We start from the raw sequence: 19,614 nt of genomic DNA, 5'->3' as shown, positions 1-19,614 counted from the left end.
TCCAAGTCGCTCCATCGGGGCCATCTGTTTCACCCCTGTGTTTCTTTTCACTATTGTAAGCCACCTTGAGTCTCAAACTGGGAGAAAGGTGGGAAAATAATAATAGTACAATGGGCCCTTGGTATCTTCTGGGGTTTGGTTCCAGGACATGCACATCCACACACTGTGGATACAATAATCCATGGATGTTCAAATCCCATTAAATGCAATGGCATAGTAAAATGGCAAAAGCAATGTTTGCCTTTTGTGATTTGTATTTTTTAAAATATTTTCAAGCTATGGATTGTTAAATCCATGGATAAAAAATCCATGGATATGGAGGGCTGACTGTAGTAGTAGTAGTAGTAATAGAAGTAGTAGTAGTAATATTTAATAATATTTTTTGAGATTTTTTATCATTTCACATTGAGTGGCCAATCTGCAACCACAATTTGTAGGTTCAGGCATGATGGCAAATCGTGACTTGATTTAAAAGTGATCTGTTCTTTTAAAGGTTGTTCAGAGGACAAGGCATACAAACAGTTTGGACAGTTAGCGGTACATGAGGATTGGGACAGAATTGTAAATCTTGTTTAGGGATGTGATTGAGACAGCTACCTAAATTGGCAGCCATCTCTTAATTCCAGTCATAGTAAATTCCACAGTTTCACTATGTTGTTATAAAGAAGGACTACCTTTTCTCTGCTCTGAAATCTTCTGTGCTTCAGCTTCATTGGATGTCTCTGATTCTAGTGTTGTGATATTGAGGGAGAGGGAAGAGTTGTTCTCTCTGTTTACTCCACACCATTCATAATTTTATATCTCTCTAGCTTATTCTCTGTGTTAATGTGAAACAGGCGGTGAGGAAGGAATGGGAAATAAAATAATGCTGTGAAGTGAATTGTTTGGAATATTTTGATTCTGCACACATCTTTGCTGAATTGTTGAAATAAGGATTTTGATTTTGTTGTCTAATTTTGAGAGTTTCTGGGAAATAAAATTATGCAGTATCATCATACTAGAAGCACTACTACAGTACTTGTTCTCTTTTATATATGGCATATTTTAGGGCTTTTTTCCCTATTTTTCCATTTGGCAATAACCAGCTATTCCGTTTCTTTCATTAGACCCGCTCATTGCTGAGTGTCTTTGAAGAAGATGCTGGAACACTTACAGAGTATACCAACCAGTTACTTCAAGCAATGCAACGGGTTTATGGGGCACAGGTAAACCATTTTTATCGGTCTATATTGTCTTCCCTTTTCTTTTAAAAATGGCATTGTTTTACTCAGTTTTCATAACTATTAATATTGAAAACAATAAACAGAACCCACATCAATCTCTACAAATAACAAAACACAGACAATAGCAACTGTTACGGTTACAGTTACACTCTTTCCCTCTGGTTGCTCACCAGTATTTTGGTTCACATAACATTTAAAAATGGAGAAAGTAGTCTCTCTCTCGGGCGTTGGCATTGGCCAGGTTTGGCTGGTCATAGTTTGGCTTAGTAAACCAAGACCTACATGTGCCTTTTACACACACACATGCAGCTCATTTTGAAGCAATTGTCAGGAAACCAAGATGCCTCTACTTAACCATAGTTTCACATTTCATGACAGCCAAGAAACTGTGGGATGCAAGTTACTGAAAAAGTCAAGTTCTTAATATACAGTTTGGAGTTAATTTAATATTCTGGTTGGAGCTGAAAACATCTAAAACACTAAAGGTTCCTCACCTCTGTGCTACAAGAATAGCAATATGTCCAGGTGGTTTCTGTAAATTAAGTGTTAAATTAAATTAACTCCCCTAGGCTGTTTCTGCGGCCCACAAACTCTCCATGTTCTCAGGACCATCCTTTTTCTGTCTAAATGCCACAAAAAGCAATGGCAAGCTGCCCCTTCTGAAAGCCTCCAGAAGCAGCAATTTGCCTTTCTAATGACTTGCAGCCCTAGCCCTGCAAAACTTGCAATTTTTCAAAACTAGAAGGGGATTTCTGGCCACAGTGAGCCCCCATTTTTTGTGCAGCTGCCAAGAGGGTTCCAAAGGTAGAAAATCAGCCTCTGAATAGGGTTGCCATAACTGTCAACCTCCAAACCGGGACAAATGAGCGGAAAATGTAGGACAATGTAGAACAAAATTTAGCCCCAAATGTAGGACATATTTTTAAAATGGAGGACACACAAAAAATTTTATGATTTAAAAAAGTATTGATATAAACTCATGCTTTTTAGGCATGCTCAAAATGGAGGACATTTTGGCATTATTCCTCGACAGATGGCAGAAATGTACTTCCCTTTCTGGCCACCCCCCCCCCCCCCAATTCCAAAACACACACAACAGCACAAGTCCAGGCATCCTTAGCATTTGAGCCGAGGTAGACAGGCAGCCCCTTGAGCCGGCAAACTACATGTTCCAAGCCTTCTTAGCAATTCCCCCCTTCCCTCTTCTCCTTGCCCCCTGCAACCCCCCCAACCCTCACCCCCTCTTTTCCCTCAGGTACAGTATATCTCAACTTACTATAAGGGGGATTTGTGGGTCACTCTTTTTCTTTTTCTTTTTCTTTTTGCATGGGGGCAAAGCCCCCAGAAGCCCTGGATCCTTGAGAAGAAGAGGACAGGAGCTTGGGGGGGGGGGGGTAAATAGATAGAGGTTTAGATAGAAGAGGTTAAACAAGAGCGTTAGAGAAAGAGGGGCTAGCGAAGGGAGGCTAGGCAGGGTTGCCATTAGTCAGAAAGGAGTTAGGCACACGACAACAACCACAACAGCAGCAGCAGCAGCCGAGGAGAAAGGGGGGGAGGAGGAGAAAAAGGAAAGGGAAGGAGAAAGAAGAAAAGGAGGAGAAAGAAGAATAGGGAACAATATAAAAAGAAGAGGAGGAGGAAGAGGGGAAGAAGAGAAAAAAGGGGAAGAAAAAGAAGAAGAGGAGGGGGAAGAGAAAGAAGAGAAGGAGGGGAAGAAAACAAAGAGGAGGAGGAGGAGGAGGAGGAGGAGGAGGAGGAAAAAGAAGAAGAAGAGAAGAAAAAATAGGGGAAGAGGAAGGAAGAGAGATAGCTTGCCGGCAAGGCTCTTTTCTGCCCTCGGCCCGCGCAAGGGACCAAAGAGGAGACACTCCTCCTCTTGAGGCTGGCTGGCCAATGGGGAGAGTGGAGCTGGAACAGTCCTGCCTCCTGCTAGCAGTCACAGGCTCCTGCAGCAGGGGAGGGCTGTCCAGCCATTGGCCAGCCACCCTGAAGGGCAGGAGCTCCTGCTCAGCCCTGCGCGTGGCCGCACAAGAGCACACAGGGCCAAGGCAAAGCGAGGCAGGCGGCGAAAAGGCTGCAGTAGCAGCCGCAGCAGCAATGGCAGTGGCGGCTGCAGAACAGCCGCAGTTGTTGTTGTGGCAGCGGCGGCAACCAGCTCAACCCGGGGCAAAGAGCCAAACCGGGCCGTGACTGTGCCAAGTGGCCAAAAATTGGGTTTGTCACGGCCCCAAGGGGGTTATGGCAACCCTACCTCTGAATCCACCCCAGTTGCCCATATTTGGTTTAAATGAACACAACCCTCCTTCAATCTGCTAGGATCCAACCCTTTCAAGAGTGGAGATGTGGACTGTTTGATTTCTTAAGTCAACTCTGTAAATGCCAGATGGAATGTCTGGAGCTCAGCAGGTCATGAGTCACATCTACCTGATATTCTTGTTTGTTCACACTCTTATTCCAAAACCTACAGGTGTGGCATAGCTACCGGAAGATCTGTTTACATCTTAGGCATTATACTGTAGTTGGGATTTGTTGCGATATTCTGTTCAGCATAATTTCCCTAAGTAAATGTTTAGGTAAGAAAAGTTTGTGGATGTTGTTTTTAATTACCATCAAGTTGTCCTTGACCTGTAGCAACCCTGAATAAGAATGAATCAGCCTTGCTAAGTTCTTGCAAACCTAGGGCCTTAGCTGCCTATACTGGATCAATCCATCTGTAATATAGGGCCCAAACAGACAGGCCAAAATAAAGCTGCTTCGGGTCACTTTGGAGGTATGCTGTTTAAATGACGCATGAGTCCTAAGAGGCCAGAAGCTGTGCCAAAGTCACGCTCCAGTCCAAAGATCTGGAGTGCAGCTTTGGTGTGGCTTCTGCCCTCTTAGGGCGCATGCATCATTTAAATAGCATACCTCCAAAGTGACCCGAAGCAGCTTTATTTTGGCCTGTCTGTTCAGGCCCATAGTTACCCTATTTTCTTACTGCTTTCCAGTTTTCCAGGCATTATTGTCTTTTCCTAAAAGTCATGTACAGGATACAAGATGAGTCTCCCTTAATGGAGATGAGACCCGAGTCTAAACATGAAATTCATTTGTTTTTCATATGTACTTTATGCACATAGCTTGAAGGTAATTTTATGCGTAATATTTTAAATAATTTTGTGCATGAAACTAAGTATGTGTACACTGAAACATCAGAAAGCAAAAGTGTTACTATCTCAGCCACCCAGTTTTGGATTTTGGAGTATTCTGGATTTCAGATACAAGATATTCAACCTGTACATCCAAAGTTCAGTCATATTGGTTTCTAGGTAGGGTTGCCATAACCCGGCGGGCCCCGTGCCATTCACGGTTTCGGGGGGCCCCTCCCGGTCCTGGTCCGGTTTGGGCCCCCACCCGTGCCTTGTTCCCGGTTTGGGGGCCCGCTCCGGCCATTGCCGCTGCCGCTAATGCGGCTGCTGCGGCGCCAACCCACCTCCGGCTCCGCCTTCCTCCTCTTCCTCGGCGGGCGGCAGAAGCGCCGCCGCCACAGCACCCCCACTGGGAGGGCTTGCGCGCCGCCCAGGCCTCAGCAGGGGCCAGTGGCAGCGCGCCTGCCCTATTCCCTCTGCGCGCGTGCGCGCCTGCCCCACTTTCCTCCCCCCCCGCGCGTCTGCCCTGGTTCCATCTGCGCGCGCGCGCCTGCCCTGCTTGCCTCCCCCGCGCGCGCGCGCGCCTGCCTCGCTTTCCTCCCCCCGCGCCAGCCATCAAAAGGAGGAGGAGGGGGGAGAGGAGGAGGAGGAAGGAGCCGGAGGAAGGGTGCCTGAAGGCCAGGGCAGAATTGGGCCAGAGAAGGAGGAGGAGGAGGAGGAGGAGGAGAGCTGAGTCAGTGGCCATTAGGTCTGCCTTGGTTTTTTGGGGTTTTAAAATGATATTTAAAAATATAAAATACTTATTTTATTTAATTTTTTAATTTTTATTATTGCTTGTTTTTGTTTTATTTCATTAATTTTTATTATTGCTTGTTTTTGTTTTATTTCATTAATTTTTATCATTGCTGTTTTTGTTTTATTTCATTAATTTTTATTATTGCTTGTTTTTATTTTATTTTATTAATTTTTATCATTGCTTGTTTTTGTTTTATTTCATTAATTTTTATTATTGCTTGTTTTTGTTTTATTTCATTAATTTTTATCATTGCTTGTTTTTGTTTTATTTCATTAATTTTTATCATTGCTTGTTTTTGTTTTATTTCATTAATTTTTATTATTGCTTGTTTTTATTTTATTTTATTAATTTTTATCATTGCTTGTTTTTGTTTTATTTTATTAATTTTTATTATTGCTTGTTTTTGTTTTATTTTGTTAATTTTTATTATTGCTTGTTTTTGTTTTATTTTATTAATTTTTATTATTGCTTGTTTTATTTTATTTCGTTAATTTTTATTATTGCTTGTTTTTGTTTTATTTCATTAATTTTTATCATTGCTTGTTTTTGTTTTATTTCATTAATTTTTATTATTGCTTGTTTTTATTTTATTTTATTAATTTTTATTATTGCTTGTTTTTATTTTATTTTATTAATTTTTATTATTGCTTGTTTTTATTTTATTACATTAATTTTTATTATTGCTTGTTTTTATTTTATTTTATTAATTTTTATTATTGCTTGTTTTTGTTTTATTTTGTTAATTTTTATTATTGCTTGTTTTTTTATTTTATTACATTAATTTTTATTATTAAATATATACACCCCTGCCTTGTTTTTTATTTATTTTTTCATTATTTTTTATTATTAAATATATGCAAGTGCATTTTCTGTGTATTTATGGCGCTTTGAATGCTAACAAGTCTGCCTTTCTTGCACAATTATAGTGATGATGATGATGATGATGATGATGATGATATTGATATCAACAAGCCTCTGAGGCACGGCCAATGTAACTTGCTGTGATTTTTACAAACTCATGCGCAGTGAAGAAAAACCACAGTCCCTTGCCCAAGTACACACTTCTGAGAAGTACAGTTGAACCTGAGGGCAAATACATTTCTGCCATCTGTCTAAGAATAATGCCAAAATGTCCTCCATTTTGATCATGCCTAAAAACATACATTTATATTAACATTTTTTTAAAAAAACCTCAATTTTTTGCGCGTCCTCCATTTTTATAAAAATGTGTCCTACATTTGAAAATGTTGCCCTACATTTGTCCCGGTTTGGAGGTCCTCACTTATGGCAACCCTATTTCTAGGGAGAGTTCCATTGTGATTTGCTTTCGGACAGGCCCGTAGCTAGGGAAGGGCAAGCGGGGCACTGCCCCAGGGCCCCCAGCCAAAGGGGGCCCCAAGGTAGGGTTGCCTAAAAAACATGCAGCAGCAGGGCCGTCGGCGCGCATGCGCACCTTCGCAGCCACCAAGAGGAAGCCGGAGGGAACTGCTGCTGGCTGCTGCACGTGGCTGGCCTGGGCTGGGGGAGAAATATGGCTGAGGTGCTGGTGGAGGCCCATAGTGCTGCCACCCTTCTGGCCTCACTGCAGCCCGAGGAGGATGTGCTCTTGAAGGAGGAAGAAAGGAAGAGGAAAGGAAGAGGAGGACAGGCCCTTGGGGAGAGAGGGAGGGACGGAGATGGCCTCTCTTGAAGCCAAGCTCCAGCAACTCCTTCTGTTGTTGTTGTTGTTGTTGTTGTGTGCCTTCAAGTCGTTTTGGACCAAGGCAACCCTATCCTGGGGTTTTCTTGGTCCTCCTCTCCTCCTCCTCTCCTTCTTCTCCTTTCCTCTTCTTTTCCTCCTCCTTTCTCTTTCGCCTTCCTCCTCCTGATGCTCTCCTTCTCCTTTTTCCTCCTTTCCCCCTTTCTCCTTTTCCTCCCTTCTCTTCTTTTTCTTCTTCCTCCTCCTCCTCCTCTCTCTCCTCCCAGTCTCTGTGTGTGTATGTGTGGGTGTGGGTGTGGGTGTGGGTGTGTGCCTGGAGCGTGGAGGGCTTTCTGGGGCTTGCCTTGGGTGGGTGCCCGGCTAGAGGAGGCCCAGAGCCCTCCCGGAGTTTACAAGTCGCAGTTGAAATATGCTTCATCTAAGTCTAAGTATGAATTTAATTATGAATCTACCTTTTCTCTTTCTAGAATGAAATGTGCCTGGCAACCCAGCAGCTCTCCAAGCAGCTTCTTGCATATGAAAAACAGGTATGCATAACATTCTGTTTCCATCCAATGCAACTTCCAGGTTAGATAGATTAGATGGCAGAGCTGAAAAAGATGTTTTATCCAGCATCCTTGAGATATTTGTTTGATTATGCTTGTAGAAATGTCAGTGGGACACATTCAACTTGGCAGCCAACCAAATACTCTCCACATAATATTGTCTTGCAACTCCCATCACCCTGGGCAAGCAGAGGAATAACTTCTCACTAATGATGATGGATTTTGCACATTGACACCACCTGGAGACTACCAGGCTGAATATGTGTTGGTTTTGGTACCAAATATTGTTAAATAGTAAGTGCTTGTTCTCTTTAGCTGAGTTTTTTGCCCAGAGTTTGTATTTAAAAATTCAGATAATTGATTCATTAAGTCATTTCTTATTAAAGATAAGTCTCAGCACAGTTGTAAACTTAGGAAGTGCAATTGTAGGAAAGATGGGGAGAGTGTGGAAGAGATTGGAGGGAAGGAGAGAGCCATTGCAACTCCACTATGAACACCTAGCTTTCCACTGAGGCAAGGATGGGGCTTGTGTGTCCCTCCAGATGTTATTGGATTGCAGCTCTCAGAAGTCCTAGCTGTCATAGCCAATGGTGAGAAATACTGGGAACTTCAGTTCAGCAACATTTGAAGGGCTGCACATTTCCCATTACTACACTAAGGAATGATAAGCAGGTTCTCTTCTGCTTCACCCCTGCCCAGTGAATACCCCCAAGTGAAGTACTGTGTATACTCATGTATAAGTCTAGAAATTTTAGTCAAAAAACTGACCCCAAAAACTTGTCGACTTATCTATGGGTCTATATAAGTACTGTACTCTAACTCTTATCAAAAAAGGAATCATCCCCTGATGAAAGACAAAAAAATAATCTGTCCTGGAAGCACTGATCCTCTCTCTGCTCTCTCATCCATCCAGCCTTTAGTGTGACCACAAACATTATATGCTGAAATTTTGTAGGTTCTTTGGCATCATTTTCCTTTGCCTCATTGTTTAGATCTTTTGTTGCATACCCCTAAGTTTTACCCTCGACTTATCCACGGGTCATATCAAAATCCATAATTTTGGCCCCCAAACCTGCCCTTGACTTATACATGAGGTCGACTTATAGTCGAGTATATACGGTACTTTGTTTTGTCTGCATTAATATCATCCATTTACTACATGGAAAAAAGAGATGGTTCAGTGGAATGTGGTAGAACTTCTGTTGTTGCCTTCAAGCCATTTCCAGTTTATGGTGACCCTATTATGGGAATTTTTTCAGAGGATATTGTTGTGGGTTTCCATGACTTAATAGGGATTCCAACCCTGGTCTCCTGGTGTCATAGACCTACATTCAAACCAGTAAACTACACTGGCTTTGAGACAGAACTTACTCATGGTCATTCTAGTGTGAGAGTTTTTTTTCCTTAGTCCTTCTCTACTATATCTGATATTGACACCTGTTTTACACTGTCCCATGAAGATCTATGGGAGTTGCTTACTCTTGTTTACTTTGCAGAACTTTGCTCTGGGTAAAGGAGATGAAGAAGTGATATCCACCCTTCAGTACTTTTCAAAAGTTGTGGATGAGGTAAGCTAACTTGCCAGTGAAAGTTTCCTTAAGATTCTCTGTTGCTTTATCAAAATGAAGCCTAGTGTCTGGATTTACAAAACAGCTGAAGAAGAAGAAAGGAGATATCAGATCCATATTAATAATAATAATAGGATTTATTTATATGCCGCCCAATCACTGGGAATCCGGGCGGCTTACAACAGAGGGGATAATAGACGGTTCCCTGCCCTCAGGCTTACAAACTAAAAAGACATGATACAAAAGGAGAAGGGAACGGTGAGGGGGGAGGGGATCAGGTCCAGCAGTTCTTCTCTCCCTCTGAGGCCTGGACCAAGGCAGATGGAATGGAGGGAGGGCTCTTCTTCTTCAGGCTAGCCCTGGTAGAGCTGGGCCTGCCTGGTCAACCCCCTCATAGGCAGGAAGATGGTTCTGTCATGATGATAGGATGTAATGATGATATGAGGGTAAGATGACATGATGATATAGCGCAGTACTTCTCAAATAGTGGGGCGCGCCCCCCAGGGGGGGTGCGAGGCTCCGTAAAGGGGGGCTCGTTTGACCTCGGCAAATAACAATTTTATAGACAAATGATACTATTTACAGTCGCGCAGGGGGCGCGAAATGTTTTCTTCTTCCTGGGGGGGCATGACAGAAAATAATTGAGAAGCACGCGTTAGGATAAATGCTAGTTTATTGAGAGGGGAATAGGAATTCTTTTTAAAAGTTTTTAAAAAATAAAAAGAGAGAGAGGAGTAGGAATCCTGTGGGAAGTCAAGCTTGCGAAACAACAGGAGGGGGCAAATGGCCAGAGGCGAGAGAGATTTGTGGTTCTATGACCCTATTGTTCTGGCAAGCTGACCTGGGCTGTAAACCAGGGATGCTCTCCTTTCTTGATTGAATAATAATGCAGGAAAGGAAAGAGGAAACATGAAAGGTCACTTTGATCTGGATCAAAGGCTTGGGATCATAGCCAGAAAGGGGATGGATGATGGGAACTCTTAAGTATGATCCAGGGGGGAAACGTTTTAATTCCGATATAAACCCTGGACAGAGAAACTTCCGTCTTAATTTCTGGAATAAAATCTTTTGTTTTAATCCCATTAAGATGTTCTCTTAGTTATTGGAAACTGAGTCTGCTGATCCTGACAGGAGAGCAGTTATTCCTTTGGAAAGTGCCATAGAAGAGGGCAGATTATTCTGCTGCCAAAATGATGGGGAGAAATAAAAATGGCAGAAGGGCCTGATGTTCTATTTTAGCACTTCTTAATTACATTTTCATAGCAATCTTGGTGCACCTAGATTTACAAATTTACTATGGCATCATCTTGTGTGGTCTACAGACCATTTTATTGGATCAGCAGTTCTCAACTTGTGAGTCGCGACCCCTTTGGTGGTCGAATGAACCTTTCACAAGGGTCACCTAAGACCATTGGAAAACACATATTTTATATTATTATATTAATAATTTTATGGTTGGGGGTCACCACAACATGAGGAACTGTATTAAAAAGTTGTGGCATTAGGAAGGTTGAGAACTACAGCGGGCCCTTGTTATCCGCTGGGGTTTGGTTCCAGGATCCCTGTGGATAACAAAATACATGGAAGCTCAAGTCCCATTGATTACAGTGGTATAGCAAAATGGTGTCCCTTGTATAAAATGCCAAAATCAAGGTTTACTAGTTGAAAATTATCCTTTTTAAAAATATTGTCAAGCCATGGATGCTTGAATCCATGGATAAAACATCCGTGGATAAGGAAGGCTGACTGTACTGTATTAGATGAATGAAATATTAGTGGATTTTATTGCCATTTGACCAACTCACATGGAAAATCCTCCCCTCTTTTCCATTAATTTGTGAATGTGAGATATACGTCTATATCTGTCTAGTCTAGTGTGTGATGACTGAGGATACCTAGGTCTTCATCTACAAAAACTTAGGTCATAATAAATGTATTAATTTTAAATATATATCTTTTTCTTCCAGCAGAAGACTAACAAGGCTACTATTACGGAATTTTTTTGGTTGTGTGCCTTCAAGTCATTTCTGACTTATAGCAAACCTATCACATGGTTTTCCTGGCAAGATATGTTTTGAAGAGGTTTGCCTTTGCCTCTTTTTGAGGCTGAGAGAATGTGGCTTGCCTGAGGTCACCCAGGGGGTTTCCATAGCCAAATGAGGATTTGAACCCAGTTCTCCAGAGTCCTAGCCCAGTGCTCAATTACACTACACTGGCCCACTGTTAATTCTAGGCAACTACAAGACAGAGTTTGGAAGGCTAATTTTTAAAAAATATTTTCTTCCATTGCTAGTTATATTGCCAAAGAAAATGGCCCTATCCATCTGATCTGCTATAATTGATCTTAAAGAACACCCCCAGTTCCGACTCAATAGTATGGGAACAGATGATGATCGGATATTTTAATGATTGGTAGCAGTATTGCTGACCATTTTATTGTTTGTATTTTTAGATAACATTGTATTTGCATTTTGTATTGTTGAATTTTTTGCTGTAATCCCACCTCAATCCACAGGGAGAGCTGGGAAATATAAATAAAAATTATTATTATTATTATTATTATTATTATTATTATTATTACATAAGTTATTTCTCTTGATGCAGAAGTAAACCAATCATGTTACATGATAGAACTGTATTTTTTTTAAAAAATTATGTGCCTTAAAGTCTACATATGTTGATTTCTAGGCAGGCTTCATTATTCAGAGGAGGTTTACCATTGCTTTCTCCTAAGGCAGACAGAGTATGACTTGCCGAAATTCACCTAATGCGTTTCCATGGCCAAGTGGGGATTTGAATTTTCCTCTACCTGAGTCCTAGTCCAACACTCAGCTAAACCATATTGGCACTACATTTTATAAAATGTTGTAAATTGTTTCTCTAAAAAAAATCTTCCAGACAGACCCACCAAAAGTAGCATTTTAGAAGCAAGGAGTAAACCTTTGTCATGAAACTAAAAATAGAAAGTTGGTACCAGTTGTAAACTTCAAAACAACTGTCCAATTTTATTTGCTATTACTGCTTTTAAGAGCAAATAAAAAGCAAACAAAAGTGTACAAGAAACTGAAATCTGCAGAGTTAACTATCATTATTAAATATGCTTTTCATACAAAGTGCCCCCTTCAGTAAATTCTTTATGACAAGTGGAGATGTTCCACTCTGCCAACCTCACCATCACACAAAGTCTTTACTATGTGTCAGGCCAAAAACTAATTTTGATGAAAGGAACCCCAGCCTCAATCATTCTTATACAAATAAAATTAATGATGTTGTAATTACTGATCTCCATCAAAACATAACTAATTTTCTTCTGTTCAAGAGTTACCAGGCAAGAGCAGATGAAATGAATGTAAGCAAATACCAAATCTGATAAAGCTGTTCTGTGTGAGAGGTTCCCCAGCTCCTCATGAGGGTACTATAAGCCTAGTGATCAGTAGCCCAGTTCCAGTGACTATTTCCAGCTAGAATAATTCATTGAACCAATGGAGTCTATACAAGAATTTATTTACATTCAACAATTGATTCAATGGGTCTATTCGAGTTGAGACTAGCAATTGGTTTTAGGCTATTGTGTTCCCTTCTTATTTGAGTTGTTAGAGAGCTGTAGGGGGCTTATTTATTCAATTAAGAGTTTAGTTATTCACCTTATTAGTCAAAACACAAGTGTGTGTGTTCATACACACACCTAGATACATGAAATCTGAATTTGAAAGCAAATAAGCTTTTTTCAGTTTAAGAAAATATTGCTCTAAAATAGTTGTTGTTGTGTACCTTCAAGTCGTTTCCAACATATAGACACTCTAAGGTGAACCTATCACAGGTTTTTCTTGGTAAGATATATTCAGATGGGGTTTGCTGTTGCTGTCCTCTCAAGTTCATCCAGTGGATTTTCATGGCAGAGTGAGTATTTGAACTCTGGTCTCCCATTGTCATAGTCCAGCACTCAAACCATGGTATTATTATTCTTATTTTTTAATATACTGAATCTAGCTCAAAATGTATTGGATTCACATGCTCTTTGTTGCCCATTTTTAAATTTAAAAAAATTCAAGGTGGTGATGTTCTCCAGTTCATGCTGGAGTAATGTGTTTTACTGTTATAGCTATTATACGAAGGTGGGGAGATGAAGCATGCCAAACCATATCTCTCAAGCATGAATTTGAACTGTGGCTCAAATCTAGTTTCTTTTCATTTCAAGTGAATAACACAAATTCACACGAACTTCATGTTTGAGAGCTACTGAGACAGTATCACTGCCTTTCTATCTTTCAGCTTAACACTCTACATACTGAACTGGCCAAACAGCTTGCAGACACAATGGTTCTCCCCATCATCCAGTTCCGTGAAAAAGATCTTACAGGTAACTATTGCCAAAGTTCTTCCATAGTTCTCTCTTCCAATCTCTTCTCTTTTTAATATGTTTGGTTTTAATATGATGTGACATTGATGAAGTGTGGGTGCTGTAACAGCCTCCTGTTACAATGTGATGGAGAAATATTTCCATGTACTACAGATAATATTTTCTTTATTTTGGTAGAGTGGAATATTATGACCATATTTTAAAGGAATTAACCCATCATTTTATATAATATGACCCAACTGTAGTTGTACCATGATACCCATAATCTAACCATCAAGTTACAGCATCTTTCTTTCTTTTAAAATTTGGTGTAGTATTAGGCTGGGGTATACATGCTTGTGTGTCTTTACCAAGGACATATATTTACAGCATGTTTGAAAACGACTAAACATGTGTAGAATTACACTGAGAGGGAAGGAGGGCCAGGGCCTAGTGAGTACGACCGTGGCTTACTAAGACTAAACAAAATTTGTGGTGTCATGATGTCTGTCATGTTGCAGCCCAGTCTGTCTTGTCTTGATTATTTTTCAATTTCTTCAGCTTCCTTCACTCTGTTACTGACATCAGACACTGGTTTAGTACAGGAATAGCTTTGTTGAAATCAGAGGGAAAGAAGAGATAGAGTTGTGTTTCATCAGCATGAGGGGCTGGCTTTTTGGAGGGGAGGGTCTTTTAGAAGGCCACAAAAGCAGGATCCAGGTGGACATACTATCCCCATAAATATCGCCTGCTGTGACGATTTTAACAACTTCTTTGCGGATAAAATCTCTCGGATAAGGGCTGATCTCGACGCCAGCATTCATGCAGATCCTGTAGGTGAGGTCTCCGAAGCGTCCGTGGCCCCTGTTGTACTGGATCACTTTGAGTCTGTTAGTACTGATGAAGTGGACAGGATTCTTCGAAGCGTTAAGAAGACGACATGCTCTCTTGATCCCTGCCCCTCATGGTTGGCAGCCCAGGGGGGAAATGCGGTGTCTACTTTGTTACACTGCATTGTTAACACATCTCTAGGTGAGGGCCAGTTTCCATCGAAACTGAAAGTAGCAGTGGTTAAACCCCTGCTCAAAAAGCCCTCCCTAGACCCCCTGATTCATAATAACTATCGGCCCATCTCGCTGCTACCTTTTCTGGGGAAGGTGATCGAGAGAGCAGTCGCTTTCCAGCTTCAATCGATCCTGGATGACACCGATTTTCTAGACCCATTTCAAACCGGCTTCCGGGCGGGTTATGGAGTTGAGACTGCCATGGTCGCCTTAGTTGATGACCTCCGTCTGAGCATGGACAGGGGAAGCGTATCCCTGTTGGTGCTCCTGGACATCTCAGCGGCTTTCGATACCATTGACCATGGTATCCTTCTGGAACGCCTGGGGGAGTTGGGTATCGGGGGCACTGCTTTGCAGTGGTTCCGGTCCTACCTCTCGGGTAGATTCCAGATGGTGGAGCTGGGAGACTGTCGCTCCGATAAGAGGGCCCTTACATCTGGTGTCCCTCAAGGAGCGATTTTGTCTCCTATGCTATTTAACATCTACATGAAACCGCTGGGTGAGATCATCCGGAGACACGGGGCGCGGTGTTATCAGTACGCTGATGACACCCAAATAGTCTTCTCTGTGTCTCCGACTGATGCAGTAACTAAGGCTGGTATCTCTCCTCTAGATGCCTGTCTGGCGTCGGTAATGGGCCGGATGACGGAAAACAAACTCAGTGTGAATCCAGGGAAAACGGAGGTACTGGTGATAGGTTCCCCTGCTCCGGGTGGTGAGATTTGTCATCCGGTCCTGAATGGAGTCACGCTCCCCTTGAAAGACTCGGTGCGCAGTCTGGGAGTGCTCCTTGATTCGTCGCTCCGGCTAACATCTCAGGTGGATGCGACGGTCAGGAGTGCTTGTTATCAGCTTCGGCTGATACGCCAGCTGCGTCCCTACCTGGGCCGGGGGGACCTTGAAACTGTTGTACATGCTTTAGTAACCTCTCGATTGGACTTCTGCAATGCGCTCTACATGGGGCAACCCTTGTACCACACTCGGAAGCTACAATTGGTTCAAAACATGGCAGCCAGATTGGTCGCTGGCAGATCCAGGGCAGACCATATAACACCTATCTTAAAAGATCTTCACTGGCTGCCTATTCGCTTCCGAGCCCAATACAAGGTGTTGGTGTTGACCTATAAAGCCCTAAATGGCTTGGGTCCAGGGTACTTGGAGGACCGCCTCTCCCCATATAGTCCGCCTCGCACACTCAAAACATCTGGGGCCAACCTATTGGAGGTACCTAAGTCTCGTTTTGTAACGACCTCACCGAGGGCCTTTACTATCTTTGCCCCCACTTTGTGGAACAAGCTCCCTGTACAGCTTCGTTCCTCTGCATCGTTACTTTCTTTTAAAAAAGATTTAAAAACACACTTATTTCGGCTGGCATTCCCACTTCAGTAATCCTGTTATCTTTTGCCCCAACTACGTTAAAGTTGTTGTCTTATCTTTGCCCTGATATTTTGATTGTTTGCTTCCCGTCCCTACTCCTCTGATGATGTTTTAATTTTTATATGTAATATTTTAACTTGTATTTTATTGTCTTCTTACCTGTAAGCCGCCTTGATCACATTGTGGAAAGGCGGGGTAGAAATAAAGATTATTATTATTATTATTATAAAGTACAAATCATTGTGTTTTAAATCTGATGTGATTTAAAACACAATGCTCTTTCTGCTAATGCCCTGGTTTTTCTCTGAGTGATGGGTGACCTTAAGTAAATAAACTAATACTTCTGTATGTTTTTCTCTCCAATTTTACTGATCACATTCCTACCACAACACAAAACATATATATTCAGTACAAAACATGGACTGAGACAGTTTTGTTGGGCTGATGAAGGGTAATAATCAAATATTACTGTACATGAAGGCAATGGTCTAAATACCTTGAAGTCTCCAGTTACCATCTGATCTTAGAAGCTAAGTAGGGTCAGCCTGTTTAGTACTTGAATGAAAGACCACCAAGGAGAATCAGGTGCTGGAAGTTATATTTAGAGGAAGGAACTGGCAAATTACCTCTGAGTATTCCCTACCTAAGAAAACTGTGAATTTTCTGGGGTTGTCATAAGTTGACAGGCTACTTGAAGGCACATGCACACAGGCAGTGGCAAACCTTTGAATAAATCTTGCCAAGAAAACCCTATAATAAGATCGCCATAAGTTGGAGAGAACTTGAAGGCACATAACAAAATAAACAAAATAGTTATGTTGGACTTTGAAAGAAAGAGTACAGTCAAAGTTTAATAAGTGCATCATTATAACCCCTCCCAACACTGTTTTTTTTATCCTAATGCATAAATTCTTAGTCTAACTTCTTCTTTTCCTCCCTAGAAGTAAGTACTTTAAAGGATCTCTTCAGCCTTGCTAGCAATGGTATGTTTTACATTTTGTCTTCTGTTTGAGTGGAATTTGCTGATGATATAGCGGCATGACCCTGAAGCTAAAGTGTGCCTTTGATGCTTACAGAACATGATGTCTCCATGGCAAAGTATAGCAGACTACCCAAAAAAAGAGAGAACGAAAAGGTAAAATATTCCGTATGTGAGCTTTTAAAAACCAATTTGTTTTTCTACCCAGCAGGAACACTAGAATGTTAACATGATGCCATACTGCTTTGAGGATATGGGGTATGGAGAAAACTGAATACGTACATGTAAAAATATAGTAAAGAATGGCTTAGCTGTGTGTATCATGTGGTGGGTGAAAATCTGGTAAGGATGCATTGCACCCAAGTCCCATTGTAACCATGAGAATGTTTAATGCTTAAATGGGCATTAAAATCCTAGTGATTTCAGTGGTATTTCACAGTCAAACTGGTCATGCTGGCTAAAGGATTCTGGGGGATATTGCTGTCTCCCAAACATCCCCGTCCTGCCCTGGCCATGCTCTTGGACTTGGACATTGTTTAATTGCCTGTGCCTTGCACAGCAGACCCTCCTTTAAAGGGCCTGTTTGCTTTTGTTTAACCATTGTTCTTTGCAAACATTTTATCATTCAGCTAAAGGCAGAAGTTGCAAAAGAAGTAGCTAGTGCCCGGAGGAAGCAGCATCTCTCATCATTGCAGTATTATTGTGCCTTGAATGCTTTACAGTACCGCAAGAGAATTGCCATGTTGGAGCCCATTCTGGGATACACACGTTCACAGGTATGTGTTCTAAGCCCAACAGCACCAATGTCTCCTATAAATTAAACTTCCCATTCACTGCATTTAAGCATTTTTTCAACCACCAAGTCCAAGGTGACAAAATCATCTTGCTTATCAGCTTCATGTTATGAAGGTTTCAAGATTCTAATTATAAACAATTAGAATAGAATGTGTTAGATATAACTATTGTTGAGAAAAAGAATGTTTGGGTTATAGATACAGCAATCACTGAGGATTGCAGACCTAAAGATAAGAAAAGGGGGGAAAGTGTGAAATGTCAAGACCAACAAACTGGGATTCAATGCCTCTGAGAAAAGAAAACAACTGTTATTCCACTGTGCTCTGGGAGCAATAACAAACAAACCATCAAAACATTTGAATGTATTCACTATAGATGGGATCACAATAGCACAATTACAAAAAGTGACACTCCTTGGAATATATTACATTACCCAATGATATCTCACTGATTTCTAGATTCTTGGATAGAATCTAAATCAGTGATGGTCGAATAAGACCTGGTAGACAGTGAAACTGAAATAATTTTAAAAATGGTTCAAGCATTAGTTTTGTCAGTTCAAAATTCTGATCGAACCATTCCATAAGCTCTTTGTTTCAGGTACTGTATGTCTCTTTGCAATTTTATGTGACTGACTCTTACATGGCCCCATTTTAAACCCAGAGCCCCCGTATTACTATAATATTTTGTAGCATCTCCCTCTTGTTTTATTCTGCTCTTGAGATGGGTATTCTGCTTTTTTGCCAACAAGTTTGTGATTCCTAGTACATGGAACTCTTTTTTATATCTTTCAGATTAATTTTTTTAAGAAAGGAGCTGAGATGTTTTCCAAAAAAATGGACAGTTTTTTGTCTTCCGTCTCCAGCATGGTTCAGAGGTAACAACTTATTTAATGCCTTCCCTGCCTCCCACCCTGTACTATAACTAACAGCAGCTTTAGAATCACCACACACACACACACACGGTATATATATATATACCTTGGCCTCCTGTTTGCTTTCTTTTCACAGATGGAATTAGATGAGACACATATCTAATCCTCTACTAAGAAGCTTGACACAGTGCTGCTGACCAGTGTCAGATAAATGCAAGCAGGAGAGCTAAGCATAGCCCTATGCTTTCCCTGACCTGGTGTGCCCTCTCTATTTGTTGGTCTGCAACTTTCATCTTTCCCCATGTCCAACTCTTATGGCCATGTTAGTTTAGGATGCTGGAAGTGATTGATACAATATATCTGAAGAATTCCAGATTGGAGACGACTGACCTGCACTGACTGATCTTGACAACAACTGTGTTTTCTTCTAGTAGTGCCTTCTTTCTTTCTTTCTTTCTTTCTTTCTTTCTTTTTTTGCATCTCTGGAGAGCTGTAGATCTTTTAAAATAGAAAATGGTAGTAGCTGATCTAGAACTAAATACACAATGCAGGCATTTATTGAAAAGTGTTGCTAGCTCTTCACAGGTGCCTGTAATTAACTGGGATTAAATCCTAGAAACTCCAACTGCATATGCTTTATCTAGAAAACTATGCTGTTTCTAAGAATCAAAAATACTTGGAAGCACTTTTTTTTACATTTCTACTCATCATTTCATTGCCTAGAGAAGAATACTAAATTTTTATAAAGACATAAGTCCCCCCCCGCCCCCGCATTTAAAAAAAACATTGGTACTATCCTTGTGCCCCACATTTGTAGTTTTGCTTCTGTAAGTAAGATTATGACAGTGAAGTGATTTGACTTCATATTTTATCTGATTGTTTATTGCAGTGTACAAGAAGAATTGGATACTGAGTCTGAAGCTATGCGGATATCTCAGCAAGATCTGCTTTCAGTTGGTGAATCGGTGTATACGCCCGATTACGATGCAGCTGCACCTCTCATCAACAGAAACCTTATTCAGAAAGCTGGCTACCTTAACCTTAGAAAGTAAGGAGGCCTGGGCATACGTCTTTCTTAATTTTATAAATTCTATTTAGTACCTTACCAAGTTTATACACTTCTAGAACTCATCCCTGATACTGAATTTGGACATAAGATGCCTTAAAATAAAGCAAGGTGCATCTAATGAAACTTCTGATATACTTTCCAGATGGATTTCTTAGTATTTC

The 19,614-nt window shown here is 41.1% G+C and overlaps 1 protein-coding gene across 2 annotated transcripts in view; it reads left to right on the top strand.

Moving 5' to 3' along the window:
- The window catches only part of APPL2 (adaptor protein, phosphotyrosine interacting with PH domain and leucine zipper 2), a 44,421-nt gene that overhangs the window by 13,647 nt on the left and 11,160 nt on the right, over positions 1 to 19,614 (top strand). Inside the window, exons 2-10 of one of the 2 annotated variants that reach the window (XM_089528026.1) lie at positions 1,107 to 1,205; positions 7,311 to 7,370; positions 8,885 to 8,956; positions 13,229 to 13,316; positions 16,681 to 16,719; positions 16,813 to 16,871; positions 17,345 to 17,491; positions 18,305 to 18,387; positions 19,274 to 19,432. In XM_089528026.1, the coding sequence (XP_089384152.1) occupies positions 1,107 to 1,205; positions 7,311 to 7,370; positions 8,885 to 8,956; positions 13,229 to 13,316; positions 16,681 to 16,719; positions 16,813 to 16,871; positions 17,345 to 17,491; positions 18,305 to 18,387; positions 19,274 to 19,432 (806 nt within the window). Of the gene's footprint in view, positions 1 to 1,106; positions 1,206 to 7,310; positions 7,371 to 8,884; positions 8,957 to 13,228; positions 13,317 to 16,677; positions 16,720 to 16,812; positions 16,872 to 17,344; positions 17,492 to 18,304; positions 18,388 to 19,273; positions 19,433 to 19,614 lie in introns of both variants that reach the window. The other variant, XM_089528025.1, reaches the window with a different exon arrangement.

This window comes from Sceloporus occidentalis, unplaced genomic scaffold (genome assembly GCF_023333645.1).
Source record: "Sceloporus occidentalis isolate IW3139 unplaced genomic scaffold, rSceOcc1.0.p SCAF_5, whole genome shotgun sequence".
NCBI lineage: Eukaryota > Metazoa > Chordata > Lepidosauria > Squamata > Phrynosomatidae > Sceloporus > Sceloporus occidentalis.
This window is presented reverse-complemented; position numbering and strand designations above follow the sequence as displayed.